The sequence below is a fragment of the Squalius cephalus genome (assembly GCF_949319135.1).
Source record: "Squalius cephalus genome assembly, chromosome: 11".
Lineage (NCBI taxonomy): Eukaryota > Metazoa > Chordata > Actinopteri > Cypriniformes > Leuciscidae > Squalius > Squalius cephalus.
Window position 1 is genome coordinate 25,069,012 of NC_137132.1, and position 27,690 is coordinate 25,096,701.

Genomic DNA, 27,690 nt, shown 5'->3' on the forward strand with positions numbered 1-27,690 from the left:
GCAATCCGCTTAACATTACCCGAGAGCCACGCTCAGAGTGTCTTTACGAAATGTTGACTGGCCTTTATAAGAAAGCACTGCTTTTGTTTATTCTCTGCTTTCGGCTCAGTCTCTTTGTGAACATATGCACGCTGTTATCTTGAGTTAGTCCACTGGCTTAGTCCAGTTAGGCACTGAAGCTTTGCATCACATTTATTAAGTTGTTTGAGATGCCAATGCTTCATAATTTCTGAGGTTGGGAAAATTTAAAGAATGTAAAACCACTGGTGCACCAGCCAGATTCTAGCTAGCTTCAAATTACTTTAGCAACCTGCGTTCCACTGTGACCTTACTCTGGCATAACATTCATGGTAATTGGCCTGCAAAGCATTTTGGTAAACAGCTCTCACATGGTTGAATGATGCAGCCCATAATTTTTCATCTAACAGCTACCCGCTTCACGTAACATTTGGGCCAATTTATCTAAGTGGCACTTTCCATGAATGCAGTACACTTTGGTGTCCCATGACTTTTTAGACTTTTTTGGATTGTGAACTATTACATATGTTAGGTAAACTATACAATTATCATAATAACTACTTTTCAAACAAATCCTCCACACAAAATAACGGGTTTGGCCTCTCCCACATCAGAGGTCTTAACCTTCTTGACTATACTGTACCAAAAATGAAAATCATAAAAATGCTTTCAGCATTTCATATTTGACATAGTCTTCAGAATATTCAATGTTTTATACAATAACAATGTCTTAATTTTCTCTGTTTACATGACATGACATCTTCTTCCACTTATCCGGGGCCGGGTCGCGGGGGCAGCAGTCTAAGCAGAGATGCCCAGACTTCCCTCTCCCTAGACACTTCCTCCAGCTCTTCCGGGGGAACACCGAGGCGTTCCCAGGCCAGCAGGGAGACATAGTCTCTCCAGCGTGTCCTAGGTCTTCCCCGGGGTCTCCTCCCCGTGGGGGGAGGCCCGGCCACCAGGCGCTCGCATACGAGCCCCAACCCCAGGCCTGGCTCCAGGGTGGGGCCCCGGCTGCACCATACTGGGCGTTCTCTGTTTAATTTTCTATTTTTTAAATGATTAACTATTTAGAAAAAAAAAATATAACTGTGTTCTACATTTTGCATAAAACCCTATTACCAAATGGTTTCCCTAAATACACGCATGTCACACACACACACACACACACACACACACACACACACACACACACACACACACACACACACACACACACACACACACACACACACACACACACACACACATACATATATAAAAATATCAAATAGAAAATTTCCTAAAATTGTGACACACAGCAAGTGACATCTTTTGGACTCTTTCTACAGCATGGCAAAAAATATTAATATATATATATTTTTTTAAACAAATGTGTTCAATGCATTCGTCAACTCTGTTAAAGGAATAGTTCACCCAAAAGTGAACATTAGCCCATGATTTACTCACCCTGAAGCCATCCTAGGTGTATATGACATTCTTCTTTCAGACGAACCCAATCGGAGTTATATAAAAAAAAAAGTCCTGGCTCTTCCAAGCTTTATAATGGCAGTGAATGGCTGTATGCCTTTGGAAGTCCATCAAAGCACATCTATTCATTATTAAAGTGCTCCACGCATCTCCGGGGGTTAATAAAGGCCTTCTGAAGTGAAGCGATGCGTTTGTGTAAGAAAAATATCCATATTTAAAACTTTATCGACTAAAATAACTTGCTTCCGGCAGCATCCATTTACGCCAAAAGAGCAACACTTGAACTTGACGCACAACATAATGACGGCAATTGACACCTCTCGCGGTTCAAACAAACTGAGCTGGGCAACCGCGTTCATCATTACGTTGTGTGTCAAGTTCAAGGGTTGCTTCAAAGTTCCTTTAATTATTATTATTATTTTTTTAATTGTATTATTTATTAGACTTCTTAATTAATTTCAGGGATTTTAGTAATGCACCGAAAATACTATGATATGGCTACTATGTAAAAGATATAATAATAAAAGATAATGAATTTCAAACCTGAACTAAACATATTTTTATTCAAAGATCAACAGTCTGTCATTAGTCTGCCACAAAAAAACAACATTAAAATCATGGGGAAAAAAACAATGACTGTTGTAACAGTGCATAAATCAGACCTTTCAGGCTATAGCCTAACGCTAATAAGCCTTATGCCAAAATTATTATTACAACTAAATTGTCAGTCATTAAATAAGAAAACTAAATAATTGTGTAGATGATTTGCTTTGTGTAACCCGACATCAGACATTAGGCCGAAGTATTTTTTTTGCACACAGTGCCGCGACCAATCAATCACTCCTTTACGACTGGCTGCCTGCACATTCGGGGTTCTGGTACACCAGCCATGTCAACGAAACAAATGAATGAAAATTAGCTCATCAATGCATATGTAAATTTGCGCCTACGGTATCTTTGTAGAACTTCAAAAAAAGAAACAAAAAAGATGCTGCAGCCAATGAGCAGCCGGCGGGGGCTGGCTGCAGGACGACTCAACCTCCACGGACAGTTTCTAATGTTTTATCAGACAATTAGGGCCGGATTCGGGACCCGGGACAACAGCTTAGAATTCGGGATGTCTGGTCACCTTAATTACATGAGACACGATACATTTCAGTAAGTTGTAATTTATCTTTCAACATACCTTCTAATGTTCATTCATGTTTTTTTGGTGCTGTAATAGTAATAAAGAGGAAGAGATGATTGGTTCACGCTTGACCTGCGCAGTCTCTTGAACTGAGTCTGAGGCACTACAGTGATCTGTCACGCACCAAAACTAAATTTTTCGAATTTCGTGATAAAATTTACACAATTTGAAACTTGAGACAGACTTAGTTTCATATAAAAAATTACAATGCAGAGTTTATTGTGATTATTGGATGGGTGCATGACAAATGTTTAGAAATGTTTAACACAGAAAACAGCACAGACTAAAAGACTGATCTTGAGAATCCAGGGCCCGGTTTCCCAAAGCGTTCTTATCTCTAAGTAGTTCTTAACCTATTCCTTAACCTCTCTCTTAACCTTATGGCACGATTCCCGAAACGTTCGTTCGCTAAGTATATCTTCTGTAAGTCACACTTTTGTAAGGTTGGTCTGGACCACTCTTAGCTTTACCTTATCACTGTTGCAGGTCTATATTAATAAAATTCTGAAGTTTTAATACACCCAGACAGTATTAAATTAGGCTAATTCAAGTGTTTTCATGCAAAGAATAAAATTGTCATTACACTGATTTTTGTTAGATTTTTAATTATATTATTATACAATATTATTAATTTAATTAAAACGCTCTTTTAAAGGCCAGTGAAAGCATAGGCTACTGTCAATTAAGTCCTATTCGGACGCTAATATTGTTTCTCATGGGCTTGTCCGGTATTTTAAACATTTACAGGGGTAAGTCGTGATTTTAGTGCCGTCCGAATCCATAATATCAGTGTTTTTCTCACCCAACCCGCGTAAAAATCCCTGGCCAAATTAGTACCTTCTGTTTTTTGACAAACAGGTCGTGTGGTAATTTAATTGCCGTCTGAATCCACATCTCTGAGTTTACAAGAGATTCAAAATTCACGGTTTAAATACTTTTTGATCACTGCCGAGCACCGTACGCAAGATGTAAACTTTTATTACTGAAATGCTGGAAAGTATTTACAAGAACAATATTTCATCGCAGCTCCACCTCAGCGAACAAAAATGGGAAAGAGAAGAAGGCACGTAAATTTTTGAAAAGGTTATTGTGGCAGCAATATATGTTACAATTTTAAAATATGTAGGCTAGGCTATTATAGGCTATTATAGTTTGGATTATTTTTTATAATATCCAATAATCATAATAAATTGCAATTTCAACTATTTCTGAAGTGCTTCTTTAATAAAGAACACCGCTTTCTCACATAAACAGCCCCTGCACGAGAGAATAATTGATTCTTGAGCCATCGATATCAAACAATTCAGCACCATCGCCGCGGACAGCGCCGGGTAATGTCGCACGTAAGAAGGTATATCTTAAGCAGCTTCCTAAGGTATGGTTCGGGGAACACACTTAGGAACATAAACAACTTTGGTAAGATATATCTTTCGAGCTTTCTTAGCGCGCTAAGAGTGAGCGTTATCGGGAAACCGGGCCCAGATCATTATCGATCAAAAGCAAGAAATCTACATGTTTGTTATCTATCCACAATGTGTACGAAACAGAAGCTCTAATTAAATGTCACTGTTTTGGTCAATGATTTCAGCCCTCCAAAATCATTTCAGATGAAAATGAACATTTCTGTTTCGGCTGCAAATTTTCGGTAATTTCGTTGCATCAAATGAGACAGACCCAAGCTAAATTCATGAATTCACACTATAAGAATAAAGAAATAACAAGACTTATTGGCTTTAAGTGCTGTGGTGGCAAATAAACTTAAAGGGGTGATATAATGCCCCTTTCACAAGATGTAAAATAAGTCTTTGATGTCCCCAGAGTGTGTATGTGAAGTTTTAGCTCAAAATACCCCACAGATATTTTTATATAGCATGTTAAAATTGTCACCTTTTGAGGGTGAGCAAAAACTTCACATACACACTCTGCGGACATCAGAGACTTATTTTACATCTTGTGAAAATGGCATTATACCACCCCTTTAAAATTGTCCATTTTTGAGGTTGAGCAAAAAAGCACCGTTTTGTGTCTGTTTCTTTAAATGCAAATGAGCTGCTGCTTCCAGCACAGAGGCCGGAGCTTCAACAGCTTGTGCTCAAACAGCAACATTACACACAAACTAAAGTTAGAAAAGTGAAATCATAATCAACCACCCCTTTAATCGACACAAATGTACATTTGCGTTGATTAAAGGGGTGGTTGATTATGATATGATTTCACCCTAACAGATCACCATTTCTATTCATTCGCCACTGAATTATGCAATCTGAAGAGCTTGGAACGGCGTAGAGCGCGTTTTTCTTCTGTCAATCAAATTAAGTATGTGATCATAACTCCTGCCCTTCCAAATGACAACGTTGTGTTCATTTCCTCATTCTGAGTTCCACACGGTTACGCACATAAACAACTGAGAGTAACCCTTTTTGAAAAGGTGTTACCAATCAAACTAAATGTTGTAACACTTTATTTTACAGAGTCGCTGTTACACATTTTACATGTAATTACTATAGTAATAACAGTCAATTATGCACAGAGACATGCAACTAACCCTAAACCAAACCTTAACCCGAATTATATGGTAAGTACATGTAGTTAATTGCTATTACTAAGTACTTAATTGTGTAATTACACTGTAACAAGGACACCTTAAAATAAAGTGTAACCGAAAAAGTTTCTTTAATTTATGGGAAATATAAGTTTAATCAATAACTACAAGCCAAACACAAGGTCTTAGTTTGTATCCTGTTCAAGTAAAGGTAAAGGCCAAGTAATTATTTCTGAAAAGGAAAAGGGCAACCGATGAAGAATTTCGTATATTTCTCTCACCTTAATCCAATGCAGAGTGGCTAAAGGGTTGCCCCCATACGACATGCACACCACCCTCAGAACGGAACCAGCTTTGACCTCTTCATTTTCTAATCCCATGATCACCGGAGCCTGCGGGGGAACTGAACGAAGGAAGTCACAAGAGAAAGAAGGGTTACGACATCAATAGAGAGAAGTTTGAATCATTTGTATCTATTCGCAGGGATCACAGCACAGCTACTCTTAGTAAAAAATGAAATGAGTGCAGTTCATGTGCGAAAAGGAGGGAAAATATTATTAAAACAAAAGATCTTGCCTTTGTTCTGTGAGGATGGGCATCTTTTCATGTTAGAGCCAGTCATGAAAGATGAAATGGAAGAACAAAGAGCAAGATAGAAAAACGACCACTAGTTTCAGCATCACAGCGTCAGGAAGAGCATGACTCTATTTTAGTCCCGTACAACATTGTTAAATCGAGGACATTTAACGCCAGTGCAGCGGGAAGACATCGCTTGTCCCTTTGATGAAACCATTAAGAATAAAGAGCAACCCACACACTGGCACCAGTCCATAAAACAAAATAACAGATGTTTAAACCGTAATAAGGCAATGTGGAACATGAATAAATTACAGTGGAGCTGAATAATACATTTGCCATCAAATAAATTATGGGGCAGGGCCGCTCTTTGTTATTGCCCCAATCAGTTTGGAAGTGGACGCGATGGACGGATGAGAGTCTGCCATGACAAAGTGCCGTCTTGCTTACAATCTGCTGCAGATGAAAATGGCCAGTGGAAAGTTGAATTTGATGGGCCAGGCGTGCTGAGTAAGGCAGCGTTGCTGGCCATCGGTTCTGCTACATTAGCACTTATTGCACTGGCTGGGCGGTAATGGAACCATGAGCTGGGGTGAGTGAAGGGGGGCAATGTTTTAAAGCATAAATTTAGCGAGCAGAGAAAATGTGATTGGCGTTTCGGGGGAAGCTTATGCCTGTGAAATGCATCATATCACATGGATTTTGTGCATTAGGTCGCATCGGTTTTCAAAGCTCACCTAATAACATAACAGATAAGCGTACAGACTTAACATGGAAAAAAAAATGTGTGATAAAACATGATGCCCTAAACTGATTCGAAAGGACTTTGGTTTTTCAATTTAAAGTCAATATGAAACGGAAATCAAACCTACTTGGTACAAAATGGCAACCTGCAATTGTTACCTTAAAGGGATTGTTTATTCAAAAAGTTTGCAAAAAAAGAAGATATTGTGAAAAATGTGCAAAACATTTGCGTTCTCTTGCAAAACATTGGCGTTCTCCCAAGAAACTTTGCGTTGCCTCCCATCTCATATTATTTCCATCACAAAAGCTTTGCGAGTGAACGCAAAGATTCCAGGGGGATGGAAAACTTTTACGAGAAAACGCGAAAGCATTTCAATGTTTTCTCCAATGTCCCTTTAGGGAGATGAGTAAATGATAATGAATTCCCATTTCTGGGTGAAAATTTACTTTAATGAAGTGTTTCTATCTGATCCAACCCTTATATATATATATATAATTTTTTTTTTTTATTGTTTTTTTTTTAGGTGTAACGTAATGTATTTAGGCTAATTTAAATAACATTTTTGACTGCCAATAAGCTCTACATGAATAAATCAACATTTTTTCCTCACTGAATGTCCTGTTTCACATTGTGGAAGTGAAAATGGGCTGCAAACAGCATTTAATGTTGACTTTAATGGTTCAGTGTGTACTCCTGGTACTTGGTAGTTGTTACCCTCTCAGAGTGAGGGGACATTTATTCCTACAGTGAAATGACAAGGAGTACTACTTGACAGGAAAAAGGCCCAATTGGCTACGAGTCACGCAGCTGTGGCCATGAACTTGGCACTAAGAGAGCAAAAATCTATGACATAGTCAAAGTCTTGGTGATTTTCATTATTTACAGTATGTACATTTAATTACACTCTGCTTGAACTGAGATTTCAAATACCAAATCCAGTGGCTCTTCACATCACACACATGAATAAAAAAAATGCACATATCACTATTAATTATTAAGAGCACTCAATTGTAAACACATTCAGCGTGAATTTACACAATGCATGGTTCTTACAGTATACCCTCATGGTCATGCCAGTCTCAAGAGCTCGAGGGGAAGCTGGGTTCTTCGCTCGACACGTCACTCGCTGTGTGTCGTATGAGCTTTGTGCCCTGATTCTGTAAGAGAGAGCGAGATTGACTTACGTTAATGCGTTTCACACTGTGACACTTTCTCATACCCAGTGTTGCCACAATTACCCCCAACCCCACTGATCTCATAACTTTACTCATTTACCAGCCTGGAGCATTGCCAGTGTACACTTAACTGTACCTGGCCTCCAAAATTTGATTGTTCAGCAATACCTTACTCAAGAGTGCAGAGCAAGTGGAATGTAGAAGATACACGTTTCAGATATTCCGACAAAATTCCACATGGATTTCAGGATTTGCCCATAGACTAAACATTTATGAGGCTGCAGGCAAAGAAAATCCTTGGTCAGTCTAGGTAATTATGCTGCATAGAAAGCTGAAAAGAGGTTTTAATAAAGAAAACATGTGAAATGGGGAAATTCATAAAAAAATAAAAATTCCATTGTCCTTTTGCACGTCATTCCAACTGCTATGATTTTCTTTCTTTTGTTCTTTTCTTATGCATCTCATCACAGGCCTCCGTTGCTAACAAAACACAATTTTAGAGCTAGTAACGGAGGCTTCATCCATTGACAGCAGACTAATGCAGTTATTAGAGACATTTGGTTGTCACTTTGCCCCATAGCTGCCATTTTGGACAAAACTAGCTAGCTTACAAATTCAGGCTAATATTTAGCTAAATTATTTGCATGGTTTTATACATCTCTATATCACCAATATGAATCATAAATATTTTTAGACAAATTTGCTTTGATGTAACAGCCATAACATCTGACAAACCCAAAAACAGTTTTTAAACTAAATGGGTCTTCCACTCCTGTCATGTGTTTCTCCTTTTCAAAGTCTGGCAGAAATGATGGGTGGTTCCAAAATATATGTTCACATTACAATAAGTTTATGATTGCCAAGTTAAAGGGAGTGGGTCAACTTACCCACTGGCTCATCTTACCCCACTATCCCCAAATTTTGAGGCAAATGAAACCTTGGAAATAATTTGTCGTTTTTTTCCTATTGTTTACTATATTTATTTTCTCGGTCAGTGTTGTTGTGGGTTTTGGTTCTGTAATGCTGTAAAGACCTTTGAAATAACTGAAATCATTTTGGCGAAGTGGAACTGTAATGCGGTCAAGACCTGCCTGGAACTACTTTAGCCGTGCGTTTCCTTGAAAATAATTGCACACCTTAGAACTTTTCATCAGAATCAAGCATTCAAAAGCCCCGTAGTAGGAATTTTAAGCAATAGCCTCTGATGGAATGGCAACGGCATTCTGGCGTTCTATTGCACATGCACGACTTTAACTGCTACTTCGCTTAACCGTCTACTACACATATTTGAGGTGTAACTAACAACATTTTTGCCTAACAAACTACATTTCGTTTATATATTAGAAAGAAATCAAAGTTTTTGAATGACATGAAGGTGGATAAAAGAACTTTATAAAATAATTACATTCTGGATAAAAGAATGTAAAAAAAAGTGTAATATTTAGCGACATCTAGTGGTGAGGTTAAGAATTGCAACCAACATAAGTTACGGTGGCCGACAGGAAAACAATGTCGTCATCTGAAACAGCAGAGAGTAGCCAGTTTCTTTACAAAGATAAATTAAGAAATTATGTTTACTTAATTATTCAGTTAAAACAATGTTATTGCAAATATTATTGTTACTTCTTCATCATTGTGTCAGTGTTTTATTAGCTGACTTTGGCTAGCTTTTTTGCTCGAAGAACAACATAGTGACGAAACGCATTTGTCCATTCAGGGCTACCGTAGAAACATGTCGGTGAAAAATGCCGACTTAACGTGTAAGGGGACCCGTGGTGTATGTAGATAGAACTGGCTCATTCTAAGGTAATAAAAACATAACGGTTCATTATGTAAGGTCTTTATACCCCACTCAAAACGTAGTTATGTATATGATATTGCACTTCTGTCAACAGATCCTCCTAAATATCACACAGCACCTTTAAATACCCACTTCACATATTGGTTAAATGGAAAGTTTTTTTTTTTAACAAACTCCCTCCACCACTGTTTCTTTTGCCTTTACAGTATATGCAGTATTTAAATCTTATCCTAGGTATTTTCTGATTTCAGAAAGAGAAATTCTCAAGGTCATACAGTAAAATGTAAGTGGTGAAGGGGATTCAACTGCAAATAATCTTTTTTAACTTCATTGTTGGCACACAAACTTACATAACTTCGGCATGAGTTGTTAAAAGCTTATCCTGTGAGCCTGACATTGTGAAAGAATCGGTTTCCGTCAGCTCCTCTCCATCTGAGAAAGAAGGGAAAAAAAGCACATAAGTTTTAGAGTCAGTAAGCTGCCTCAGGGTACTTCTTGCCAAGAGATGGTGTGACACAAACTTAGTAAATGAATCATGATGTCTCTTGGATTGAGTTTACAGCCACTGCTTTGAAAGCTCCCACAGAGATTTTTTTTTTATATATATCTTTTATCTGCGTTGTGTATCAACAGTGTAATTGTCTCATAAGAGCTATGCTTAATGGACGTAAGAAAGAGTGGGGCTCTTAAGTGATGGCGTACCTCTGAACATGGTGATTTCTGCAGGAGGTTTTGCATCAGGAGCGATGCAGGTCACCGTGTATTCGTCTCCCTCCACCCACGGCTCATCAGACTCCAGCTGGATGTACGGCTGTGAGGGTGGGACTTAAACAAGAGAGAGAATGAGGAGAAGGTGAGGAGAGATTAACCTGCAGGGGATTGTCACAATATATTATTTTATTGCAAGCTGTGAACTCATTTGGTGTCTGGTTGAAGAGATATTTCAGAGCTTTAACACACACACACACACACACACACACACACACACACACACACACACACACACACACACACACACACACACACACACACACACACACACACACACATACTTCTGAGCGAGGTACTTTGGACACAAAATGTATGATATTTCTCCATAAGTAAGCTAAATTTGAAGGTTTTTGGCAACATAATAAAACCCTGGTTCATACAAAAAGTAAATGTAGTTTTGTATATGTGTGGGGAAGCACATTTAACATTCATTTGTATCATTAATTATACAAAGTAACGTGATACAATTTTTTTTTATTAATATTATATGTACATCTTATAACCTGTTACATATATATTTATATCCGTTATACTTATACTACTACTACTACTACTAAGAATAATAATAATAATAATAATAATAATAATAATAATACAATCCAATATATATTAATTTTCAAATGTTTGGGATCATCAATATATGCTTTAACTTTTACTCTTTTATACTTTTATTCAGCAAGGATGCATTAAACTGATCAAAAGTGGAGTGGGCAGGATATTGGGTGGGATCGGTCATCTATGATGAAGAGTGTAGTGGGCTGGAGAGGGTCGAGGTCCACAGTGAAATTGATGAGCCAGCGCTCCTCAACTGGCTCAATCGGAGAACTGTCTCACCGGACCTAACTCTTCGCTGGATCTGGTGATCGGCTCCAGCCTCGGGACGGGTGTGGCGACCTGCTTTGTCTCTGAGAGAGATGGCTGCTGGAGGTGTAGATAGTCCTGGGGAGTCAGAGATAATGATGTTGTTGTCCTCAATGAATCCCATAGTGAGGGAGGATCCGCACACCCGCAAGTCGTAATCAATGAACTCGATGAACGGACAGTGATCCTCCCCCAACAACGGCATTTGGCCGAGGATATCGTCCATCCCACTCCAGAAACCCTGTTTCAAAGTTTCATCGTCCCAGCACACCTCATAATAAAGTTCCAGGTACTCCTTCACATAATCGTCCAGCTACCAGCCGTTCTGTGAAAAGCAGTCCTCATAATCTGTTTTGGTCTGTTCTTCTGTCACACTTGTCTTGGCAGTTAACAGAATCATGATGCAGAATAGCAGATACTAACTAATATAATGGACACGAAGAGAATACACAAGTAAAGGCACGAAGAATCATAACATTAACTGCACATACTGTACGTAAGACGAGAACCGACAATGAACTGAATGAGACAGGGAGTATAAATACACAGGGAAACTAACAGACAGAAAGTAATCAGTAACCAAGGAGACTAACTAGGATGCAATCAAGACTAAACTTAACTGAAGCACATTAAACACTAAACACAGCATAATCCTGCAAAGATGTGTTTGACATCTTCATTTGGGGGCTTTTCAGAACATATATTAATAAAATATATTAATTTATCAGCAAGCATATCATGTAATTAATTCAACAAATGCTTTTTTATTTCACCCAATAAGTGCCAACATTTTAAAATCAAAAGTGAAGTGCATAATTTTTTGCCATTTGATGACCCTCTTTTTTTAACAGGTCTTCCGAACACTCAAACTGAAAATACGTTCAAACTCCCTTTTAGGCAAAATGAAAGTAGTGATGCCTAGTAATGTTGACGCTGCAAATTAAACTGGGATAGGACAAAGTATTTATTCAGTGAAAACATCACATACTTCATCTTTAAGGGTAGATTTAGCGTTTGGTTTACACCGTGTCCTGACCAAAGCAATGAAAGCTATTTCTTTCATGTTAAGGGCATTCACACTGACAGCGCTTTGCAGAAACAAAGCGACCAGAAGTCATTCATTTTCAATGAGAGCTGGTGATCTGAGGCAACATTAGGGAGAGATGAATTTAAGAAAGTTCATCTTCATGCAAATGCACACTGACAATGCAGAGAATGCCAGTGGGAGTGCAGATAAGTTCTGAGTGGTTTTTAGCATGTTGTTACAGTATGTGACAGCAAAGTTATTTTGGCCAAGTCAAAAGAGTCTACCGTCTTTACTCTATGATATGGCTCAGGTTCATCCTTCAATGTAAATCTGACAGATTTATACCCTCTTTATTGTCTGGCAGGAAATACAATTGTAGGTCTGATTGCTTTGAAGAGTAATAGCATCCCACTTCTTCACAAGCCACACATTATTATTCATCTAAGTATGTCCAGCTTATAGTCAACTAATGTAAAGTAAGCAAGTCTCATGAGGTTTGGTCTATGCAAATTAATCAATTATTTGTTAGATTGAATGCATGCATAAATAAATCATACAGGTTGTGTAAAATATATTTACTTATGATTATCCACTTGTCCAGCATAAAAAAAAGCCTTTGCGATCATCTCTGGTTTATTTGTTTTGGATATATCAGTATTTTTTACTGACTTGAATGCATAATTGCATAACTCAGATGGATAAGCTTCCCAGGTTTACTTAAAACAGACAATAAAAACAGATTTGATGTTATCCAATTTATCTTTATTCTTTAAAGAGGCCATATTATGCTTTTTTACAAAGTCTTGATTTTGTTTATAGGGTCTACTAGAAAAGTCTTTCATGCTTAAATGTTAGAAATGTTAAAATGTTTTTCACATTATTTACAATGTTTTAGCAACTCTCTTCCCAGTCTGTCAGTAACACTCTGTTTAGTTCCGGTCTCTATGAAGCCCCTGCTTCTGAAAAGTGCAATGTCCTCTGATTGGTCAACTGGATCAGTTTGTTGTGATAGGCCATCTGCTTCAAGCGGGTTTCAAAAATGTCACGCCCCTTACCATGATCATTAGTTTCAACACACTACTAACACTAACTCAACCAGGATTCGTCCCTTTATTTTGTGTATGCCTTGGGCGGGGGGTGAACTGCTAATATCTGATGTAAAGGGTGGAATAATATTTACATTGTCATTTTTGTAGCGGGTCGGATATCAATATGCACGGCCGGACTGGGGGTCCTATAGCCAAGACTGTTTCGACTCAATTCTTTACCCATTGATAGGCAGCTACTTTTAAATGGTCCCCTTGCTTATTTGTGTTCACACTGTGCTCAGACTGAAGACCGTCAAAGGTTTCTAATTACAATGTGATTTGCACCGTAGAGCACAGCGTTCGCATGCTGCAACTGCCAAAAGTGATTGACAGCTTCAGTAAATAAGGGTATCAGAAAGTCCGTCCTGGTACGGAAAACAGACAGCAGTTTCTGACGGTCTGATATGACAGTTGTTGCTAGCAGAGTGATGTGAAAAACACCTCCACCTGCTGTCTCTGAAAATTGTTTTTGTTTTGCGATTTTGCAAACAAATATCAAAACATAACCTTCCATAACTCTCCACAATGATAATATTGTAAATGGCTGCCTGACAAGTTGAAATAAATAAGACAAACTTCCTCCAGTGCTTGATTCTCTAGCCATAATCTATGTCCATATTTGTCCGCTATCAAATCAGTGAAATAAAGTAAATGTTGGGAGGCACTTCCCCACATAAATTTGGTCCTTCGAGCCGGAATTTGGTCCTTCGAGCCGAAAACGTCCCATAGTAAAGCCAGCTCAAATTTTTAAATCCAGCTGTTATTCCATTATCTCCAGTGTTCATGCTACATCTGCACTCACAATCAGCCAGGCAGCCATAATGGAGAAGAAAATAGAACAGCAGCAGTATGACAACATCCTTCAACAAATGGAGGAGGACATGCTGGCAGAAATAGAATATCAGAGACTACGAACTCAAGCTAAAGAGGCTCAATGTGCTCAGGAAGAGGCTCTCATGGCAAAGGAGGCATTACCTAACCAGTTAGAAAGACGACGCAAGCTGAAAAGAGCAGAAACTGATTTAGAAGTGGCCAAGCTGGTGAGTTCCCTGCTCAGTAAAGATACAAGTTTGACTGATCCAGAGACTCGAGCATCACCAGACAACACCGGGCAACCACCTCAATTCCTTGTCATGCTCAGCCGACCAACCTATATTTCAACAGTCTCCCTACTCATTATCTTCCATGATCCAAGCCACACAGACTGTTCCAGAGGCACAGAGAACATGTGCCCATTGCACAGTTCAGTCAATAACCAAAACTCTTAGTTGACATTACAAGCAACAATGCCTGCACGAGTTCCAGCTCCCACAGCACAATTGTCCCCAAGTGCAGTCACTCAATTCCAAGGAAAATCTCAAGCTGCATATTCTCGGGAGAGCATGGCACCTGTCCCACAGCAGTCTCCTAGCCATGTTTCTAGGCCATTACCTCAATTCAACTCAAAGCAATCTGCAAGCATCTGCAACCCAATTTGTGACACCAGACATAGATAGTGTTCTGATTTCACAGACTGTAACTCCTGTTGCAAACATTACCTCAACCTCAAATGTGAATACTTTGTTACCAGTCCAGGTAGCTTCACCAATCAGTCAGAAACATCCCTTTTCAGCCACTCATCACATAGTGACAGTTTCATATAACACACCCATCTATCCTCAACAACACCAACATCCACCTGTTCCCCAAACTCGTTACTTACCTCAACCCGGAACCAAACTTTTTATTGCAGCTGCCTATGGCATCCCTCAGCCCACGCTACCAGTGTTTGAAAGTGGCACCAAAAGTGACTCTGCCTTGTTGAAATTGGCCTTGGACAACTTATTAAGCCATCATACTCATTTTAGTAAGCAGTACAAATATCAAGTGTTACTGAGCCATCTGAAATTTGACAGTGCTCAGCAGTTGACTGAGGCATACATGCACGACCCACAAGCTACAACCACACCCACAAAATTGGTGATTCCAATGCCTTTGACTCATTTGCCTTATCTGTCCAATCACTCAAACCCTTTGTTGGCATTCTGGGGACTCTAGAGGGACAGAATTGGTATGAGCTATGAGCTTAGGTGTGGTTTTCATGTGGACTGCCTTATAGGCAAGATGCCACTTGCTTACTAAGACAGCTTTGTTGAGTACCGTCTAAGTCATGGCATCCTCCAAACTGGTACAGATAGAACCTACACTCTCCCTGACTTGGTGGCTTGGTTACAAACAAAGTCACAAGCGAAGCGCATCTCTAGCCAAACAGCTGCCATGTTTCAGCCTTACCCTAAGACAGAGAGTAGTCAACACCTGACATCTGAGAAAGCTGTCAAGCCCTATGAACCTGCCCAGGCTAAAGTCATTTCCAAGCCTACTGTCCTCATTGTGACAACCAAGATCCTTATCTCAACTCCTGTGATAAATTCAAGACGTTGACCACCACCCAGATTGTGACGGCCATGTGAAGTCTGCAAAGAACTGCTCCTTACTGTCCTACATGACATTTGACATCCACACAAATCTATCTTGACAGACCCAACCGCTAACACAAAGTTATGCTTAAGGTTGTCAAAGTTCTCTTGCACAATGGTGGTCAAACAATGGAAGCCTATGCTATTCTTGATGATGTCTCCGAGAGAACCACCATCTTTCCTCCAGTAATTCAGCAGCTTAAACTAAATGAAGCCCCAGAAGTTCTCCCTCTACAGACAATCCAACAAAGTCATATCAAACTTGAAGGGTCCATAGTAACCTTGGAGGTTTCTCCCATCACCAAACCAACAGCAAGCTATGTCATCCATAATGCCTTTACAGCCTATGGTCTATGTCTTGCTGAACACAATTATCCTGTGGCAACTCTCCAGAAAGCATATCAGCACCTGAAAAGTCTACCACCATAACCTGTAGACAGAGTCAAACCCTTACTCCTCATAGGGTCCGGTACGCCCCACCTCCTGACTCTTCCTCAGCCTGTACGTAAGAGAACATTGGATGGCCCTGTCACCATATGTACAAGGCTTGGATGGATACTGCAAGGACTTATTTGTCCAATTCAGCCCCTCAGAGGCCAGCAACAATGTCTGCACATTATGACACCACGTGATGGGCTATATAAGCATATGAAGCGCTTATGAGAATTTAACACCTTGCCATACAATGAAAAGCTGATCACAAGATCAAAGCAGGACCAACAATAATTTCTATAACCTCTTACAGTCTGCTACGGCGGTCAGCGGTATTCTACCCCATTGCTAAGGCAGTCTCATATCACCTTGCCCCATGCAGACCAAGAGGCCTTGCTAACCAGTCTCAGAATATTGAGAAAAAGCTGGCAAAGAATCCTGAGCAGGCTAAAACCTACTGCTCTGAAATTCAAAAGCTTGAATCTGCAGGCTAAATAACCAAGATGTCACCAGGGGAGACAGCCAAGACAACAGAGTCCTGGTTTATCTCACATCACATGGTGTATCATAATGGGAAAGATTGAATAGTCTTCAACTGTTCCTTCCGGTAGCAAGGACAAAGCTTGAATGAACAACTGCTTCCTAGGCCAACACTGGGGCCATCTTTACTGGGCGTTATCTTGAAGTTCTGGCAACATGCCATTGCAGTTAGTGGGGACATCAAGGGCATGTTCCACCAGATACACTCGTTATTGCGGTGCAATGTGGGATAGAATGAGTGCACTCGATTTTGTCCACTATGGTTTCCACTACAAATGACTGTCCCTTCAAATAATGCCCTATTTGAGGGCATAGGGGCGATTTTGGATTCAGCCATTGTTTACAAGCTGTTTTATTGACATCTTTCTGCAGTTGAAACACTGATTGAGCAATTAATTGAGAGACATGATACGGATTTCAGTAAGATGGACTGTATCTTTCAACATATTTTCTGATGTTCATTCATGCTTATTTTGTTCTGTAACATAGTAAAAAAGGAGGACTGATCACGTTCACTAGCCCTCCGCTTTGCTTGAACTGAGGCACTACAGTGTTCTCTCGCGCCACATTAAAGAGTGTCAAAATGGTATTTATTGTTTGAATTACATGATAAAATGAACAGGATCACAAAGCACAAAGTTTATTGTGATTTACTGGACAAACATTAAAGAGGTTTTCAACATTGTTGGGTCAAGCATTTTTTCTTTGGTTAATACATCTCTCAGCTCAGGGTGTGTTCCAGCTGATTTTAAACATTGTGCAACCGCTGTTAAAAAAGAATAATCTGGATCTTTCAATTTTGGCTAATTTTAGACCTATTTCTAAACTTCCCTTTTTATCGAAAATCTTGGAAAGAGTGGTTTTGAATCAACTTAAATCGTTTTTAGATGATTGTAGTATTAACAAAAAATTCCAGTCTGGGTTTAAGTACCGAAACTGCTCTTTTAAGAGTTTTTAATAATCTTCTACCTGTTGACTCGGGTAAATCTGCTGTCTTAGTGCTTTTAGATTTGACTGCTGCCTTTGACACGGTCAATCACTCCATTATTTTATCCCGACTTGAACAGTGTGTTGGCATAAAGGGCACAGCCCTTAAATGGTTCCAATCGTACTTGACAGATAGGAATTTTTCTGTTCACCTTGGTGAATTTTCTTCATCCGCTGCTCCTTTTACTTGTGGTGTTCCCCAAGGGTCCATATTGGGACCCATGCAGTTTTCGTTGTACATGCTGCCTTTGGGGTCCATTTTTTAAAAACACAATATTTCCTATCATTGTTAAGCAGATGATGTACAAATCTATTTGCCTGTCAAAACAAATGATACAGTTTCTATTCAGTCATTGCTTAACTGCCTGAGAGACTTAAAAAATATGGTTAGATCAGAATTTTCTCTTTGGTTGTTGTGTTTGGTCGTCCTGGGGATCTAAGTGCTTGTGTAGGTGCTATTGGCTCGTTAGGATCACACATTCGTCCATTTACAAAGAATCTCGGTGTGATATTTGACAGTGCTTTTAAATTTGAAAAACAGATTAGTTCTGTTGTAAGAGCCAGATTTTTTTTTAACAGAGATTGTTGGCTAAAATCAAGTCCTGCCGCACAATGATTTTGAAAGAGTAATCCATGCTTTTATTATGTCTAGGCTAGATTGCTGTAATTCTTTATATGTTGGACTGGATCAGTCATCTCTATATTGTTTACAGTTAGTCCAGAATGCAGCAGCTCGGCTCCTAACTGGGACTAAAAAGCGTGAGCACATTACTCCGGTTGTAGCCTCGCTCCACTGGCTTCCTGTTCGTTTCAGGATTGATTTTAAGATTCTATTGCTTGTTTTTAAGAGTTTGAATGGGTTGGCACCTTCTTATTTATCAGAACTTTTACACGCCCGCACTCCTGTCAAAGCACTGAGGTCGTCCAATCAGATGTTCCTCGATGTTCCGAGATCCAGGTTGAAAAATAAAGGTGACAGAGCCTTCGCAGTGGCTGGTCCTAATCTCTGGAATAGTTTACCGATTCATATAAGAACAGCTAGGACTTCTGAAATGTTTAAGTCATTGCTTAAGACCAACCTGTATTCGTTAGCTTTTTATTTCGAGTTTATACCTCGAAAACTACCTCGACCTTATACTCCTGCCTTTGCTGACACTCCTTTCCCTGTTAGGGAGCTACATGTCTTTTGTGACACATCAGAAAGGGTATGTGGATCTGTAGCCTACCTTCGGACCACAGATGAGCATGAGGAAGTCCATATTGCCTATGTCCTGGCTCGATCTAGAGTGGCTCCCCATAAATGCCTATCTATGCCACGCCTAGAGCTTGTGTGCTTCACTCTCTGGAGCCCAAATGAACAAAGTAATACAGGCAGAAGTGACCCTTCTCATAAAACAAGTCACATATTGGTCTGATTCCACTACTGTGTTGCAACGGTTGAAGTCAAGGTCATGCCGATACAAGGTGTTTGTGGGGGCCCATGTAGCTGACATTCAGACTTTGACAGATGTTACCAGGTAGAGATATGCTGACTTCGCTCAAAACCCAGCTGACCATATCACCTGAGGTCTCACCTTAGAGGTGTTAGCAGGCCCTCACCAATAGAGATCTGGACCAATTTTCCTGGCGCAACAATCCGACATGTGGCCATTGACACCCAGCACAGAGACTGAGCCCGTCCCAAGTGGAATTAAAAGAGCATCCATTGTTGGATTAGTCATGGTAGTTCCCAGCCCCATACCTCCAGACCTCAGTCAATTCTGAACCTAAAAGGTACTAGTTCAGGCCACTGTTTAGTCCTGTGATGGGGTAGCCACCCTTGTGAAGCTCTAGATCTCTCGCCCCAGAGTACGATAAAGATACTGGTCTTTTGAGAGAGGGTGGACGATTCTGGCGTGCTGAAACCCTGGATCCAGATATTATTCACCCAATCATTCTAGACACCCAGAATCATGTCACAAAGCTACACATTTAAGATGTGGATCAACAGCTCCATCATCCTGGTTCAGAGCGAGTTATAGCAGATACTGGTGCTTAGAGGCTGTGACACAACCGTACACAAACACCAACATTCCGATCAAGATTGCCAGTTTTGATGTGCAAAGCCACAGACCCTACAGATGGCTGATCTTCCTCCAAGTCGGCCGCGCCTGTTCAAGCTGCCATTTTACTCCACTGACACAGACTAGTTTAGACTTTTTCATGTAAAGATATTAGAAAATATTTCTTGTAATTTTGCAGACCTTTAATCAAGCTCCAACAGCAACATTAAACACTAAAAGCTGAAAATGTAAAAAAAGAATAATAGCATAAGTGCCGAGCACCCACAGAAATGGCCAATCAAAAAATCCATTGAGATTCAGAACTTCTCTGATTGGTGGATTTTACAACAGAATTCTCCCATTACATTTAACATTACAACATAACCTGACTCAAAAGCTTGTACTTTCTGGGTTTTTTTTCACCATTATAAAATGCATTTTATGTTATTAACTCCAAAACCATCAGGTATATCAGCGAGAGACCGGCTCGTGACAACACTGATGGAAAGAATATGTTTTTGTTTGGTTGGTAATGTATTTGCAGTCCATGTGTTTCTCTTTACAAGACACAAATAACTTTTGTGCAATTAATTCATCAAGTGCAACATTGCACAGAGAAAAAAGACTGTACTCTTAAAAAACATCTCGGGTTACAACTGTAACCCTCATTCGTTCCCTGAGAAGGGAACGAGACGCTGCGTCGAGAATCGACACATCGGGGAACGCCTTCAGTGTGACGCATCTGAAGCCTGTATGGAACTAGTCCAATCTCGTTTGGTGTTGCGTCATTACGTCACTCGTGACGTCGCATGTGACGGTGATGCGAAAGCTATAAAAGGACGTCAGATCACAACAGCGTTAGCTTCTGATTGGTCGAAGCTAGTCGTTCTCAGGAGCGCAGGAAGTGTGGCCGAGGGACGCAACGTCTTGTTCCCTTCTCAGGGAACGAGGGTTACACTCGTGACCCAAGACGTTCCCTTTCGAGGGAAATCGCACTGCGTCGAGAATCGACACATTGGGGAATGAAACCAAAGCACGAAGGCATCTGCGCATTACTTTGATCGTGCGAAATTGGTTCCCCCTCGGGGGAAAACCCTCTGGTCCCGAGCCACCACTGCAGGGCCCTCATATACAGCAGGCCAAAAGGTATCACATTGGATGCTGCTGCCAGAAGACCCAGAACCCTTTGAAAATGTTTGACAGTGATGGTCTGGCCTAGCTTGATACTCATGACTGTGGTCAAGATGGTGTTTATACGAGCAGGAGACAACAGTGCCCACATCATAACTGAATCCCACACTACCCTCAGGAATATCGTTCTCTGTAGAGGAATTAGTGAACTCTTCTTGACATTGAGTCTCAACCCCAAGAACCTCAGATGGTTCAGAACAACATCTCGATGTTGAACCGCCATCTCCTCTGACTGTGCCAGGATGAGCCAGTTGTCGATGTAATTGAGAATGTGAATGCCCTGAAGTCTTAGTGGGGCTAGAGCGGCATCCATACATTTTGTGAAGCTGCTAGGCCGAATGGAAGAACTCTGTATTGATACGCTTTTCCCCCAAAAGCGAACCTCAGAAACTTCAGCCTTCATCGCCTGAATGACAGCCCTCAGATCTGTCTTCGGCTTGGAGGACTTCGGCTGAGAGTGCTGCCTCTGGCCCCAGGCCTTTTGTGGGGGGGGCATGAGAGGCAACACCCTCCTTCTGCTGCTGCAGGTCCGAGGAGCTGGCGGTAGCCTCATGGGACTGCCCCCTGGCAGCAGACTAGCAGACAGCGGGGGATGAGTGGCCGATGGCACCGGCCGTCTCCTTGGTAGCACGTAGAGACAAGTCAGCCGCTTGACGCAGTTCTTCGATATTATCAAGGGCGACCTCCCCGCTGTTGTCCACTTCTTTGAGGTGGTCGGCCTGGTATGCCTGCAATATCCCCATAGTATGCAGGCATGCACCAGCCCAACCTGCCGCCATATATGCTTTCCCCACCAAGGCTGATGTAGTACGGCAGGGCATGGAGGGGAGCACTGGGGCTCTCAGGGATGATGCAGCATCGGGCGAAAGATATTTGAGCGCACAATGGAAGAATAAATATGAACATTGGGGCTCGACAGACGGGACGAGAAGGGCTTATTAAAAAAATGGGAGGCCCCCGGCGCGAAGGCTTTGACCGGGCTTGCAAACCATCGGTTTCCTTCCTGCTTCTCTGCTGGCCAATCAATGTTTAATTTGGCCCTGGTCACAACCTCCAGCAGCTCCTTGAAGGCAGGAGAATGGGGTGGTGAATCCTCACATTCTCCTGCCTCTATGCTCAAAATATCGAACTCCTTGGAGCCAGATAGGTCCTCGTCACGGGTGGAAGAAGCCGCAGAGCGGGCTTCAGACCCGTGCGCGGGACCAATGGAGCTGGCTGCTGAATGCTGAAAAAGGGCCGAAGCAGTGTCAACATAATCTGCCAGCTCCATTTGCGATCCCCATGAGTGAAGGTGCAGCGCTGCCTCAACAGATACGGGACCTGACCCACGGGGAGTGCGAGCCTGGCCTGATTCATCGAACAAGCTCAGGTGGGAGTGGAGCATTCTCAGGGGCAACAGATCACAGTTTGCAGTGACAGCGCCCCTGAGCACTGCCTGTGCATGCTCCACTCCCAGACAAACAACACAGAGTGAGTGTGTGTCACCCTCGCTCAAATAGCACGGGCAAGGGGACGCACACTGTCTGAACTGTTTCTCTTTATTCGCCATTTTTCTTGTCAGTGATAGACAGACGACACCAAATAAGACAATACAGTCACACAGAACGCTTGCTGAAGACCAGAAAGCTAACGCTGTTGTGATCCGGCGTCCTTTTATAGCTTCCGCATCACCGTCACATGCGACGTCACGAGTGACGTAATGACGCAACACCAATCGAGATTGGACTAGTTCCATACAGGCTTCAGACGCGTCGCGCTGAAGGCGTTCCCCAATGTGACGATTCCCGACGCAGTGCGGGTTCCCTCGAAAGGGAACACCAAGTATAGCCTAAAAAGTATGGAGCAAGAGGCATGCTAAAATGTTTTAAGGGGCATTTGTTGCATATGTGAATGTTTCTCCTTGCTTAGCCCATTTATCATTTGCTCTTGGAAACATAGGTGAATATGTGTTTATACTTGGTTGGTAATGAATTTGCACTTGCAAGTTTCCAATAAACAAAAATGAAAGATGTAGATGCGTTTGTCATCGCAGGGGGTGGAGTATGGAGTGTTGGCAGTGGGCAACCACCGGGAGAAACATAAATCGCCGCCTATAATAGGTCTACTTTAATGCTTTAAAACAAATAGTGAAACAAATCTTACTTAGAGCCTCACAAACCCCTGCACATGGTTATTTAATATCTTAATGAAGGGCCTCGCAGTGTTTCTTGGTTGTTTTCTATCAGAGCACTTTCACTTTCAGTGGCCTCAGCACGACACTGCAGAAGCAGACCATCTCATTATCAATTGAAACGCCTGTGTGAATCACAGACGGATGATGAAGCGTGGCCCCTGCACTGTCGACAAGCCTGTGGAAATGCACTAAATGCTAATCTAGCATAGCGCTCTGCTTATAGGAAAAAAAGAGCAGCAGCAACAGCGCTGCAAATCACCTCCAGCAGAAGAGACGCGCACGCCGCCGATCAAAGCGCTCCCTCTTTACCTCTCCGCTGCGCAACTTTCCCCTGCATCGCTCCGGGCTACAGAGCGCTTCTCGCAGCTTTTGACGAGAGAGAGTGAAAATCAGTTTTTGTGCTCTGTTCAAACGAATCGAACTCAAATGTGGCACTGTCCAAGTTTACCCGAGTTGCACAGTTTTCCCACTGTGAGCTTGATATTGGATGCAAAAGTGTGAAACGGCAACATTTTTTGGTTGTACAATGTGTAAGGAATATCTTAAAATCCTGCTTATGAACTTAAGGCTGTTCACACAGGAAGTGAGTTAGCTGTAAAAAACCGAGACGGTGCAAAACAGTAGGGAGCAAAAAACACAGGTCTTGTGTTATTAAAGGCTGAATTATTAGAAAAAGGCAAAATGTACTTCTGACACCACAGTTAAAAAACAGTGCAGACCAAAAGCAAGAACATGTGCTGTGTGAACGGCCCCTGAAACTTTTAACTGAGACAAAGTCTGACAGCTTTCTACATAATATTATTACACAGTAACAGCTTAGAAGAAAATAAACAAAAAGCATTATTATTACAATTAAAATCTCAATTAAATAAAAAATTGTTTATATGCACTATAATAGAATGAAAACTTCTGTTTCTCTACAAAATAAAATTAAAATAGAAGTAGTATATATATATATATATATATATATATAGTTTATTATATAAAAAAATAATATCATGATTATATTTTCTATATAATATAAATTATATTATTCTATCTAGTATTATATATTTCTTATTTTAAAAATAAATACATACATAAATAAATACATTTAATAACATAACATTATAATATAATATAATAATTATTATAATAGTATATATTTAAAATAGTAAATGTAAATACAATATTATTAAGATATTATTATTAAGATATTTAATAAATAAATAACTTCATTAATTACTATCATTAATTACTAATAAATAAGTCTTAAAAAATAATAAATTGGACTTCTAAGTCAAATAATAGTCAAATAAGATTATTTGTGATTTACTATGTGAACTACTTTGATTTTCTGGCTTCCTTTGAAGCACAAGTCTCTCTGTGGAACATTCTCAAATTATACTGGATGACACGATGATCATCATTTTATTTTTATTTTTTTCCCAGAGGGGCAAGCTTACATACCCAAAACAATATAAAATCCTTAATTTCACTATGGAAAAAAACCCTAGCAAATAAACCAAAGAAATACCCAGTGAGAACTGGCACATTGTAATTAGAGCCTCAGTGTTGTTGTTCAGGTAGCCAGTTGCTCCCCTGGAGTTTCTAGGCACTAGGGGGCGTTATTGCTGTGTGTAGCTCGGCACTGATGAGCGAGGGGCTTCACACCGAGACAGATGGGGCAAGTCTTGGGCTTCAAATGGATTTAAAGGAAGCAATAGGAGCTGTACAGACACTGATGGCTGAGGAGAGCACTGCAGAGGAGCCTGCTTAGATAATGAGATGCATTTGTTTTCTCTTCTCTTCTGCTCTCCCTTTCTTTTTAACTGCTCACAATTTCCTCTCACTCTCTCGCTTTCTCACCCTCACGCCATCGCCCCCTCACTCTCTCTCTCTCATTCTCTGCAGATGAAGCCAGGCTCATCACTTGTTGTGGTAGAGAAGACATTGTTTAGGCACATAGATTTCCCAGTAAAGACTGATGGTGTGCTCACAGACCAAGCAAGCAGGTAGAGCATTTATCTCTTTCTCTCTCTCTCTGCCTCTATGCATGTCTTTCACTTCATCCCTCATTCTCGCTCTCTCAACTTTTGGCTCAGTGCTCGATATATAGCAAAGCTAAAAAAGCTAAAAGGTGCTTCAAAACAACAAGAGCAAAAAATACAACATCAATGCCAAGGTAGCATGTAAAAACAACAGTGTTTCATCACAGTGATGTCATATCTACAACAGACCATACTACTATTCTTGAACTAATCTGCTGGTACTGAACTATTTCCTCTTCTTATTCACATAACATAACTATACAGGATATTAACATAGCAAAATAGGTAGATTAAATAGATCAAATGCATTCCAATACCATATTGCCAGGTAACGATTATACTATTATAATATCATCATATGTTTCATATTATATTGTTTCTTTTTTCTTTTTATATGATATTAATATTTTCCATGTATTAATCACTTTTTTTTTTTTTTTTTGCAAATGTGAACAGCCTGTAACGAAGCTTAAAAAAGTGACCTTTCCCGACTACCTAGGATACCAATGAAAGGTGAAGGTAGTTCGCTCGGAAAATCAAACGTGTGAACGAGTGTGAGCACGAGCAATAAGTTGTTGGCTGCAGTTCAGTTCACGTCCACAGATGTCGGTAATAACAAGGGTTTCTGAATTCTACATATAGCCTATCTAAAATGAAAGTTAATTACTGTCAGTTCTAATATATTTTAACTCATTCATCTCAAGTCTAATGTCATGGAGACCAAATTTTTAAATGACTAGGCCTCTCAGACTGTTTTTAGAAACAACAAGGGGTGCAATGACTGGAACGAGGGGTCTCTAGCCCCCTGGTCATTTAAACACCCTCCAGTTACTTTCTCCTCATTCTTTCTCCTTTCCCTTTCTGCTGCAGTCAAGCTGCGGTAGAAACCAGGTGTGTGTGTTCAGCAGTCTGTTCTTTGAGACCGGAGAGAAGGAATGATGAGAGAGGGAGAGGTTGTGTGTGTGAGTGTGTGTGTGCGTATGGGGAATGTGCAGAGGTGTGTCTGGGTATGTGTGGGGAGTTTTATGTCTGTGTTACTGGGAGCATTAGGAGCCAGAGCATGACAGCCAATGGTTAGTCAGGCAAAGATTATGACCTCAGAGAAGCCCACCTGAGTCGCCCACCATACTTCCTGCGACCTCTCCTCCCTAGACAAATGTACGCTCACATGAACAGAGCAAATACAAAGCCATACATGCACACATACACATTTGTATGCAGAAGAACAGAGAAATGAACACACACACATACAAGCGCTCAGGCATAGAAACATTGAGCAGTGAATTTTGATTCATTAGACAAATTTAGACGAATGGACAGATATGGAAGATAAGAAGCTCATTAGCGCAGACAGTTGAACATACCCTTTCGGTTTTTCTCTCACATACTCATCAATAAACATATAAACATGCAAATGTTTTCCTCAAAACCGATTCACACATGCAATAGCCAAGTGAATGAAAAGATAGTCAAAAGGCAATAATTTGATCACAGATGCTTGCTTCAAGCTCTCTCGTGTACAAATAGACACATTTCCTGGTGAAATAAACGAAAACAGCTCCCTCCCACATGGACAATTATATGTGTAAATGAATGTTGATGCAGTTTTGTCATCGAGATGAAGCTGTGACAACAGTGATGTTTACTTAAAGGTGCACTCAGTAATTTTTCCCCCATTAAAAAGTTTTGAAATGAAAGAAATGAAAAATACTTTAGAAAAAGAATTATGTACAGTGACATGAGATGAGGACTCTAGACATATAAATGTGGTTTAACTCATGGCCAGACAAACCCTTGAATTTGTACTGCATTTTGGAAGCAAATGATGCAGAATAGAAACTTAAATTTCAATGCAAGGAAATATAATAAAAAAAAAAAAGTGAAATACAAGGAAATTGATATGACTCATTTTTAGCAAACAAACTTGTCTAGACAAACTTTTAATGTTGGGATGACAAAAAAGTCATATTTAAAGTTCTGAAAAAAGTTAAAAGCCTTAAAGTTTGTTGGATGGATGGATGGATGGATGGATGATGTGGTCCTTGTATTCAGTTCAAATATTAGGAAAGTATTCAAGTAAACATTTACAAAACATTTTTAAGCAATATGAGACAGCAATGTTTTCTTTTAACACTGATGTAATCTAAGCTGTGTAGACTATTGGTTGTTAACCAATAGCCAAATAGCTGGTTAACATTACCCAACAGTGATTTCAGAAACCGAGCAGGTGCATTTTGTTAATATTACCAAAAAAAAACAATTTTTCCTTGGAATGAAATGCATTGATGGTTCACAATAAGACCAGAAACGTGTATTAAGAAAGTAAATAGGGTCGACGTTAATGTCAAGTTCACCGAGTCAGAGAAACCGTATTTGGCCGTATCTGAATAGAGATGAACGCCTACATAGCCAGGTAACTTGAGGCAGATGGAGGGTCATTCATCTAAACCCAACCACTGCCTCAAATTAAAGACCGTCTTTTCTCATGGCCATGTGTATCTGCACAACACACACACACACACACACACACACACACACACACACACACACACACACACACACACACACACACACAC

At 40.4% G+C, this 27,690-nt stretch overlaps 1 protein-coding gene across 3 annotated transcripts in view; it reads right to left on the minus strand.

The window, feature by feature from the left end:
• The window catches only part of nphs1 (NPHS1 adhesion molecule, nephrin), a 99,472-nt gene that overhangs the window by 38,439 nt on the left and 33,343 nt on the right, over positions 1 to 27,690 (minus strand). For all 3 annotated transcript variants that reach the window (XM_079885004.1, XM_079885003.1, XM_079885002.1), the window contains exons 6-9: positions 10,219 to 10,341; positions 9,867 to 9,948; positions 7,594 to 7,697; positions 5,501 to 5,622 (exon numbers count right to left, since the gene is read on the minus strand). In XM_079885004.1, the coding sequence (XP_079741130.1) occupies positions 5,501 to 5,622; positions 7,594 to 7,697; positions 9,867 to 9,948; positions 10,219 to 10,341 (431 nt within the window). The remainder of the gene's footprint in view (positions 1 to 5,500; positions 5,623 to 7,593; positions 7,698 to 9,866; positions 9,949 to 10,218; positions 10,342 to 27,690) is intronic.